Raw genomic sequence first — 10825 nt, forward strand, 5'->3', positions numbered from 1 at the left:
AGGCAAAGGTCATGCATTCGATCTCTGCATTGCAACCATCATGGCAGTTGGGCAGCCACGATTTACTGTCAGATGCCACCATCAGTACTGAGTGACTTGAGCCCAGAGTCCCTCACGAGGCAATCTAACATTGCAGAGTACACATCACTGCAGTGACATAAAGGTGCCAGTCCCCAGGCGCATGGCCTAAGAAGGCAAATTGTGCAAATTTTGTGAACAGTTAACCCCCTAGCTCCTTCATTCTATCAACACTGAAGGTCCTGGCTTCAAGCCTACTAATAAGCTGCAGTTTGCTATACATGTAGTTATGATCATTCATTTAAGCAAGCAGCATAACAAAAGGGAGTTACAGAAATAGTCTATTCTGATTCTATAGAATGTTCAGCTTGAATAAATTGTTTTAAAATGGCTGAACTCCTCCAGTACAAACTGAGTGCTTACGCAATTAATGAACTGATTTATCTCCTTTCCTAACATTGGCCTCCAAGGGATAAATTCATCACTAGTGAATTCCACTTGAATTATTTTCACCTATCGAGTTAAACCAAGGATAAGTATATCCTATTGGCTGGTTTAGCAAGATGTCAATTGTGTTAAAGCTACCTCCCGATTTTGTAATCTTCTTTTTTTGCCTATGACTTTGTGGCAGATTTCAATACTCGGTTTCCACAGGAAAAAATCAGAACATCCACTGGATCACACACCACTAGGAGAGCTAGACCTGTCAGTAACCATCAGCACAATAGGTAGACAAGGCAGGACTGCAGAAGCCAGCAGCACAATTCATTTCTTATACATAAAATTCCTTCAAACAGGCCAGAAAGAGAAGGCTGAGGGTGGAAATGGTTCAAGGGGAAAGGAAAGATTGGGACTAAAAGCAAGAAATGATGAATGGGGAGATGAAGGGATACCAGGCTGTAATAATGCTGTTGTTTACTGATACCTTCATAAAGTTACTGTTTTTTTGCAGGAGTATATTGGTAATTTTCTGCATCTTTGATACATGCTCTACAAATACATAGTGACAGCCATAACCCTGAAGAGCTTACAGTCTGAATAGATGAGGCAAAGAAAGGGTAAAGGGCTCAGACAGAACCAACTTGCCCAAGGCTACACCACATGAGGGTGACAAGAGTGTACAGATCTTCTACTGCTGCGGCTATTGCTTCACACTGTCTTTTCTACAGTTAAAATACAAAGTAAAGTCAGGTTTTGTGCAGTTGAGAAGAATCCATTGAGAAATCAGTGCTGCTTTGAGCAAGCAAGCATGTCTATAGTTTGTCTTGCTACTTGTTTTCCACCTGGGCTTGCCATAGCATTACTGTCAGGTGCTGGATGACACCTCGGAAGATCAAGCCCTTTTTCCTAGACTCACAACAGATTCAACAAAAGAAGTAGGAAATGAAGTAGAAAACGTGGGAGTCTGTATTGCTCCTTGACACACTTGCATTCTGTCCCAAAGCACTCTTGCAGGGGGAAGCTGCGTGGTATTTTTCCTGAGCTGTTTCAGATCAGCTTTCTGCTGCGATTGGTCTGCTGCACTCCCCAGCTGCAGAAACTGCCAGTGGGACTCACCAGGGCCCCGTGAGGCCCCTCCAAAGCCCTCGCCTGTTCCACACCCACCGTCACCAGTAGCACTGCACCACTGGTGCCCACCCAGGAACAAGCAGTGGTGGCAAGACCCCAGGTTGGATGAGAGCAATGCTTGTTATCAGCAGCGGCGAGGAGCTGGGGAGACACCTGCCAGGCACATACCTGTTGTGCCCCTATTCCATCTGTTACAGTTAACCAAGGACAGCAGATAACTCAGTCTTTTATTTCTCAGCTGTTAACTTCGGCATCAGGCTGCAGCTGTGAAGTTCACAGTCAGCCCTGCACCGACCTTCTTCAAAACCCAACTATTTTTCTTAGCGAAACTGTTCCACAGGGTATGAAGTTGCTGTGATATTCCCTCAGTCTAACTGAAAAGCACCCCGCTACCTCCATGCCCTTTGTCTTGACAAGCAAAGACTTCATTTTAATCCTCAGATCAGCCTCACTAAGCAGAACATAAACACGACTTGTAAAAGGGTAGTTCCCACAGATGCTCGTCTCTCATGTTAGCATTCACTACCAGCATCTCCTCTTTCATTATTTAAAGCTATTTCTGAAATTACTCAGAAACTCTAAACGTACATTACTGGGTTTTACCCAAAGTCTATTTTAAGTACAATGGCAGACCTAAGACCTATAAGGAACTCACAGGCATAAAAAGGCACGATGCCTGCCAGCACACCATACCCTTGACAGTTTCTTTTCTTTTTAATCATTAAGTGTCCCATGTTACAAATAAACTGTAAGAAAAACCCCAGAGGAAATTATATGCCTTCCCTTCCCCCCTTCTCCCTCCCCGCTCATTATTTCTTTTCCACGTATGCTGACTGCAATGAAACAACATGGAAAGAGACAGAATCACACACATCCTGCTTCTCAAATAAGAAACCTCTCGGGGACAGAAAGCTCCTTCGCCAAGCATAAATAATAAACCAGAGCATCGAAATCCGTAAACACAAAGCGGCCAGCTACCGTTTTCCTTGTCTGCCAAGGCAAAGTCCCTCCACATCCCCCGGAAGGATGGGATGGACGAGGGGATTTGGGCTCCGCTTACCTTGAGCATGCTGGCAACCGGGGCGGGTGCTCCTGCTCCGCGGCGGTGCGGGCTGCCTGCCGCCTGCCCTCCGCTCCCTTGGATGCTGCTGCGGGCTCAGGGCCGCCCGATCCTCCCGCGGGCACCTCCGGGGCTGCTGCTGCCGCCGCTTGCGGGCTCCGATTGCATCAGCGGGCGAGGGCGGCGCGCACGCCGGCAGCCGCGGGGGAAAGGGGCGAGGGGCTGCGGCCGCCCCGCCTCGCCTCCCTCCCTCCCTCCCTCCTCCCGGCCGCACGTCCCCAAATCGGCCCCGCCGCGGCTGAAGGCTGGGGCTGAGGAACGCGTCCTCCCCGGCGCGCCCTTCTCCTCCCTGCCCGCGCGAACCCTCCGAAAGTCGTCGCTTGCAGCCTCTGAGTCATTTCCTCCTCCTCCTCGCCGCCCAGCTGCCTGACACGGCAGCACCTCGCAGATCACCCCTCGGCAGCCAGCCAGTCCCCAGCTCCTAACAGGCTCACCCCCAAGCCCACCACCCCACGCACAACTTGCTGCAAGAAACCCAGGAGGGGCCCACGCAGGCCCTTTGGTTTCGAGCCAGGTGGGCTTGCTGCATGGTTCAGGATGGGGCCCTTGGTGTAATGCCACGAACTTCAGCATGGCCTGCACCTCCACTGCTCTTGCTCCTTGGAGCTGGGGTGTACCTAGTCTCCATCTCTGTGTGCAGGCACCTGGCAGGAGGGAGGTAACCAGCACTGGAGGTGAGAGCCAGGCTGCTGCCCTCCTGGCGACACTGTGCAGTCATAGTGGAAAACTGGGAACTCTTCTTAAGAGAAAGCCCTGGTGTAACCAGAATGTAACGTTCACAACGTGCTTACTTTCATCTTGACAAATCACGTGGTTAAGTCTTTTGCCAGAGAGTCGTTCGGGTTGGAAAGGACCTCCAAGATCATCCAGCCCAACCTCTAACCTAGTACTGACAAGTCCACTGCTAAACCATGTTACTAAGTTATATGTCTACACATTTCTTGAAGACCTCCAGGGATGGTGACTCAACCACTTCCCTGGGCAGCCTGTACCAGTGCCACGCAACCTTTTCAGTAAAGAAATTTCTTCTAATATTCAACCTAAACCTCCCCTGGCACAACTGGAGACCGTTTTCTCTCATCACTTGGGAGAACAGCCCCATTCCCACCTTGCTACAACCTCCATTAAGGTAATTGTAAAGTACAATTAGGTCTCCCCTGAACCTTCTTTTCTCCTGGCTAAACAATCCCAGCTCCCTCAGCTGCTTTTCTTCCTTTATTAATGTTTTCACAAATGTTTTCCCCTTCTCCTCTGCTTTAGAGTAGCTGTTGAAAGCTGTTTCACTTCAACTCAACTGATAAAAGCATCAGGTTCTGCCTTGCATGATGTACCGGAATTATTCTCACTTGCACAGTGCTGGAGATTGGTTATAAAAACCAAAGCAGGTCTCCATACCTGTCACTCTGGCCAGGTAAGAAAGTACTATTTAAGGGAGTTACAAAAATTTGGATTCCAAAGAAACACAGGTAAATGATGCTACCCAAAATGAAAGTTCATGGAAACAATGATGTTTTAGTGGCTATTTAGGAGAGAAGAAAGAGGGATCAGAAAAATGCAAGGCAGAAGGTAGCAGCAAAGAAGCATCAGACAGATACAATTCATCATCAGTGAACTGCTGTTCAGTGCTCATGTGAGCAATTCAATCTATTCATGATAAATTATCTTCACATTACAAACACAATGCAGAAACAACCATACTGTGGCAGGCCAAAGGCACATTTGATCCAGTAACCTGTCTCTGACACTGTATAGTACCCATGTCTACAAAGGAGTACAAGAACAGAAAAAGCATGCAGGGACACTTTCCTGACATGCTCGTGTAGCCTCAGGGGGTTTGTGCCACACCAATTTCCTGAAGTATAATTCTTCAGGCTTAACAGATGTGCATGGATTTTTATCCTACTGATTTATCTAATTGTTTTTTGAATCCATGTAAAATTTGGCATCTACAAGATCTCATGTTAACATGTTCCACAATTTAGCTCTCTTTTTTTTTTTTGGTGGAAAAAATACCTCATTTTGTTTTGTTTTCAACTAGACACTTGAAAATTTCACATGATCCTCCCTTCTTCTGATACTGTGAGAAATACTGTAAACAGAAGTGAAGATGAAATTATGCCTCTCCTTTATGTCATTTGTGATTTTATAGGCTACTCTTGAATCCACTGTCAGTCATGGCCTTTTCCAGATAAATTGTCCCAATCTTTTTTGTCTTAATACAAGAGCAGTTACATACCTTTGATCACTCTTAAGATGGGCACCTGAACTACAGAAAACACTCAAAATGCAGATAACCAGGTTTACTTCTCATTTTCTCTTTTTCCTCTTTCTTGTCATCATAATCCTGATGTTCTGTTTCCTGATTTGACTGCTCTTTTTTTTTCTTTCACCCCCACTAAACTGAAACGATATTTTTACAGACTAATTCCAAGATTTCTCTCCTGAAAGATAATGGGTCATTCACAACTCACCAATGTTTCCATATTTTTTTTTCCATTTGCATCCGTTTATATTTACAGACATTATTATATGTCATTTTGACAACTCAGTTTCATACTCTTTCTGCAACTCTTTGCAGATAGCTCTAGTTTCGTTGAATTACTTAACACAATACCCTGAAGGATTTAGTCTCATCAGCAAACCTTGTCCCTTTTCTATTTGCCTCCATTTCCATATCATTTTCTCAGTTGCAGACTCTCTCTTCTGTTTCTTAAATTTTAACCGATTAATTAAAAGGAGAAGGAAAAGAAAGAGAAAGGAGAAATGTTACCTGAATTGCGGAGGATGTTTGGTACATCCTCTTGTGCGAAGTCAAAACAATGAATTCTACCGGCTATATGTTAAAAAGAGATATTTTTATTAATAGCCAAACTGGCCCTGAAATTGCAAATAAAAATCAGAAAAAGGACACCAAAACTACAGAACTTCCCCCCAAACTTGCAGCTTTTCTTGCTGCAACACCCCCAGAAAGTGAACTTGCCATTAGTAAATGTGGTATACTGGTGCTATTTAACATCTTTGGTGGTGACATGGACAGCAGGATCAAGTACCCCATCAGCAAGTTTGCCAATGACACCAAGCTGTGTGGTACAGTCGACACTCTGGAGGGAAGGGATGCCATCCACAGGGACCTGGACAGGCCTGAGAGGTGGGCCAGTGCGAACATCATGAGGTTCAACAAGGCCAAGGGCAAGGTCCTGCATCTGGGCCGGGGCAATCCTAAGCACAAATACAGGCTGGGTGGAGAATGGATGGAGAACAGCTCTGAGGAGAAGGACCTGGGGGTGTTGGCTGATGAGAAGCTCAACATGAGCTGACAATGTGCACTTGCAGCCCAGAAAGCCAACTATATCCTGGGCTGCATCAAAGGCAGTGTGGCCAGCAGGACAAGGGAGGTTTCCCTGCCCATGGCAGGGGGGTTGGAACTAGATGATCCTTAAGGGTCCCTTCCAACCAAAACCATTCTGTGATTTTATGATACAGATATATTTTTGCAGTATTGTCATGTATTACCTCAATCTAATTTCAGTTCCTTATGTAACCCTCCAGAAGTAATAATGCAATGGACACTCACAGCTTTATCTTTCTTTACCTGTACATCTTCAATTAACTGTATTGATCCATCAATAAGAACATAAATTTTCTACTTTCTCAATATTTCATTTTCATAAAAGAGGACATTATTCATTTCTATGCTAGATTTTTCCTTAATACAAAGCATTCTGTGAACACAAGACAGCACAGGTAAACTTCTAAAGTTCTAACGAGTATGTTTTTAACAGCTATGAGAGAATTTGGTAATTTAAACACTTTGACTCCAAAGAGTTACCAAAGTTCTAGAGATCCACAAGGCGAATATGAGCTTCAACACCTGGGGCCCTAGAGGCAGATTAGGTTTGTAAAACAGCCACAAAACCCTGCAATTAAGCATGTTCCATTCATTTTGTTGCTGTGCAGATCAGCACAGCATTTGTTCTCTTTGCTGCGGGCTCATGAGTAGAATTTTTGCAGATGACTGAAGGGGTTTCACTCATGCAGATTATTCAAGCCAGAACTGAATAACCTCTCATTTAAGCCACAGAAATATGAGGAACTAACGTCCAGAAAGAAAGAAAAAAAAAAGGCTCTATAAAACCAAATGGTGAATTTTGAAAGAAGTACCTTGTATAATTACATAATTCTATGAAGAACGAAGGGCAGAAACCCATAGTTTGATACACTCTGAAAGGTTTCCTTTTATAACACTGGTCTGCATAAAAAGGATAGGGTGAAGGTAGGTAGAAACTGGGTTTTCTATTTAACAGAAAGCTGGGATCCTGAGAATTTTTTTCCTTCTGAAGTGGAATGAGAACAAATGATTTGAAAACTTTCTGTGGTAAAGCATGTGGAAAGCAATCCTTATCCAATAAAAAGGTATAATTTTGACAAATCAGTGTTTAAATTTGATGTTGATCTTCTACAGTTTTCAAAGGTTTTTTTTTTTTGTTTGTTTTTTTGGGGGGGGCAGGATGTAATATAAGAACTTCTGAAATATTTGTCAGGAAAATTATCTGAGATTGGTTTCAGTCACAAAACCAAATTCACTCAGCAGTAAGAAAGTAACTGTAGGAAAATATTTCAGTAAGGCTGCCTTACAGGACTGGAAATACAGTTCTGGAAAGCTATCAAAATTCTGATGTAAGTGAAGGAGAAACCTCTGGACAAGAATAAGGTCAGTGTTGTAGAAGTTTCCTAATAGAAAACAACTATTACACAGATTTTGTGTGCACACATGTAACGTGTGTTTATACACACAAAATATTAGGGTAAGAATTTGTCATTTGTTAAATTATTTCAGAGGACAGGTTGTTTAGGGCTTCATTATCTGGGACTACAACAAATTAATGGGAGAAGCCAAAATAATGAACCTTATACATAGAAACTCGTGGCTGCAATGACTTGTATCCATTTTGTAGAAGGAGAAAAAAAACTACTAGGATTTTTTGTAGAAATGGAAAGATGAAGGCACAGGAGGCTCTCTCAGTCATAAACTCATTTCACCTCTCAGAAGAGAGGCTTGATTTAGTTGTCAGGTCTCAGTAGATATAATGTACAGAGAACTAAGATCTTTCTGTAGTAGCACCTTTCCCTGCTGCTCATTTCCTCATGTTTATCCTTGTGCCATTTTGCCACCTCCTCAGATGCACAAACTTAACTGTGTGTGGGCTGTGCTGTAAAGCCGATTGCTGGAATGAGCTGGGTTTAAAAATGCCCCCCAAAAAGCATGAGAGTAGGAAGTAATTGTTGTACATGCTAAGGGGTGGAAAGCATTTAAACTGGCATCACCATAAAGGAGTACAGATCTCATAATTACACTCTGAGAAAGAAACATTAAAGAAGTCGTGAAAGAAGATGAAGGGAAACAGCAACAGAACACCTGACAAGCACAAAAACACTGAGGAAAAGGCTGAAGGGGAAATGTTCATATGTGCAAGGCTAATTGGAACTGGGAATAAACACATCTCCTGCTCTTTCATTTCCACCCATTCAGGGAAACAGCACTTTTACACTTTTTTACACAATAAGCACTTTGTGAACGTGTCATTTGTTCCTGTCCTAAGAGGCAAGAAAAACGTTACAGCCTGGGAATTATTCAAGAACAGTTTGTTTCCAAAGCTTCTTCCAGCTAGTTCCCTAGCAGCTCACCTCTCGAGTCCTCACAGTCCCCTCAGCAGCAGCCATGGTGGCAGCATAAGGCCCCTCCCTGTAAGCTGCTTCCAGAAGCTTCCAGCAGCCTGCCACACAGCTCTGCTGACTAGGGCCAACACCCTCCCCACACCAGAAGAGAAAACATCCACACAACTGCTGAACCAAAGCCTCTAAGGGTCTTTTTAAATGAGGTTAGTTGCTACTGGAGGAGCAGCTGTGGATCATGCAGGTGATCAGGTGACTCCACCTAGTGCTTCATCACCTGGGCCACGTGAATCCTGAGTTTCCATCAAAAGCAACCCACTCTTTGACCTTTTCAGGGAAATGTTTTTGACTGACTAGTGAAAAGGAGACAGTGAGGCAACTATGTTGTTGCAGGTGGAAAGGTGACTTTCCCAATCTCTGAATTCCAACCTGACTACTTCAAATACTGCCAGCTCTGAGCCAGGCCAGCTCAAAGCATTTCGGAGCCAGTGGCTCTCTGTAAAAGGTTCAACACTCACATGACGGTATAAAACCCCAACGCAGCTCCCCAGTCTAAATTAAATTAGAATTTAAGATGATTCCACGGAAGTACACAGCAACGCAGCCGAAAATTTTCACGTAGCTCCCCCTGGTGGCCCCGGTATCTGCTGGCAGGTACACGGGCTTCAGCAAACAAACCTCCAGGCATGCAGGTAAATCAGACACTAGTGACCAGTGTAAATACACAAATGGATTTTGGGGATATTTCTCAAGATCTTTTAACAAATACCTCATTTGAGATCGTGAATTGCACACCAAATTACTCCACATCAAGTCCTGTCATTTTTTTCTGCAAACTGTCACATGGTTGAAGAAGATGCTTAAGCAGGTAGAAATGTGCTTAAATTAGCTTGGAAGAGGGATTACAGCAGCTGCAGAATTTCTTCGCTAGACTAAGCAAGTCTTCTAAAAGATGCTTTAATATGCCAAGACTAATACTATAGGTGAAAAACTGAGAACAAATAGGGGCCATAAAAGCCAGATTCTGATGGGTTAGTCTTGAAATGGCATGCTAGTGCTGTCAGAGCTAGTAAGAACAACCTGAACAGTAGAAGTTAACAGCCAAAGGAAGCCAGGACACAGCAGCCAGAGAGATGGAGACGAAGGTTTGGTGATGTCATCCAAGGAGATGGCACAGAGACATACATGATAGTCAGTTTAGCGAAGTGGACTCCACTTGTCAGCTTTGTAACCAAACAAACCAGAAGGGCAGCAGCTAGAATAGTCTGTACACTGAAGTCTAGCAAGGAAACTAATTCAATGAAGCCTTGCCTGTAATGCCTACAGCAGAGGAGATGCTTTTTTTTTTTTTTAAATAACTTCCATGACACAGGCTCTGAAAACAGTGGTACCATATTGTGAGCAATAACAACTGCAAAGTATTTTTGGTTAATAAATGGCAACTGTTCCCTGGAAGTAATTGGCCATGAACTACACACAGATTAACATTATCTCTCTCACAGTTTAACAAATATAACTAGGTGTAGCTGTGATTTTTTTTTCTCTTTTTAAATCAGAAAGCATTAACTCTTTGGAATTCTTAGGACAGAACCAACTTCTTAGGATAGAACCAACTCTGGTAAAAGTGAGAGGCTAGAACTTCAGTCAAAATAAGTTTTTAAGGCATGAACTAGCACACAGAAGAAACACAACACCTCAACAAATTAAGATGCTGCCTTTGGTGTTTTCCTACTCTCTCTGAAAACAGCAGCAGTCTGTAAGCTTGCACATTACCACAGAATAGTAAGCCTGCTTATCAGGTCACTCTCCCTAGGATATAGAGAAGTAATGCTCATATCAATGACTTAAACTGAAAGCACAGGGACCAGGACCTGCTCTAAGTGCTAGACATGTGCCTTTCTTCCTCCTAAACTATTTCCTCTCTTCCTGTGTGAAGAGGGCAGAGTAGTTTAACAAAGAAAGCATTTCTCACCTAATTGCGATTTCCCTTTTGTTGTGATGTTTGAAACTAGAATGTGAACGACCAGCTGAGAACATGCCTCCAGTTGTAGCTCCTGCATGAATAGACAGATTCTGACTAAAGTACTGAAATTCAAGGTGCTTGAGGTTATACAGTAGCAAGAAACAAAGCAGAAGAAAGGCTTTCACGGGTTATACTGCAGTTGAGAACATCCTATTTGCCAGGCATTACATGTGGATTGCTCCTTGATTCAAAAACAAGTAACATCTTATGTATAGGAAGATGCCTAAAGAAGAAAGAGGGGGATGCATATGTAAAAGGTTTATTGTAAGAGGCAACCTTTTTATTTAAGATTAATCAGACTATTTGCTATGCAAGTAACATCACTGCATAAGCGTATGAGTATGCAAAGCATACCCATTAACCTTTGTAAAAGAAAACTTGTCAAAACACTTAAAATGTGCATATAAGGAGACACAAAGACG

At 43.3% G+C, this 10825-nt stretch overlaps 1 protein-coding gene across 1 annotated transcript in view; it reads right to left on the minus strand.

Annotated features, from left to right (window-relative positions):
• Window positions 1-3037, minus strand: part of BCAT1 (branched chain amino acid transaminase 1) — a 67460-nt gene extending 64423 nt beyond the window's left edge. The window contains exon 1 of the mRNA XM_083820735.1: window positions 2648-3037. Within this exon, the coding sequence (XP_083676861.1) occupies window positions 2648-2656 (9 nt within the window). The 5' untranslated portion in view covers window positions 2657-3037. The remainder of the gene's footprint in view (window positions 1-2647) is intronic.
• Window positions 3038-10825: the final 7788 nt, after the last annotated feature.

This window comes from Anser anser, assembly GCF_964211835.1.
Source record: "Anser anser genome assembly, chromosome: 1".
NCBI lineage: Eukaryota > Metazoa > Chordata > Aves > Anseriformes > Anatidae > Anser > Anser anser.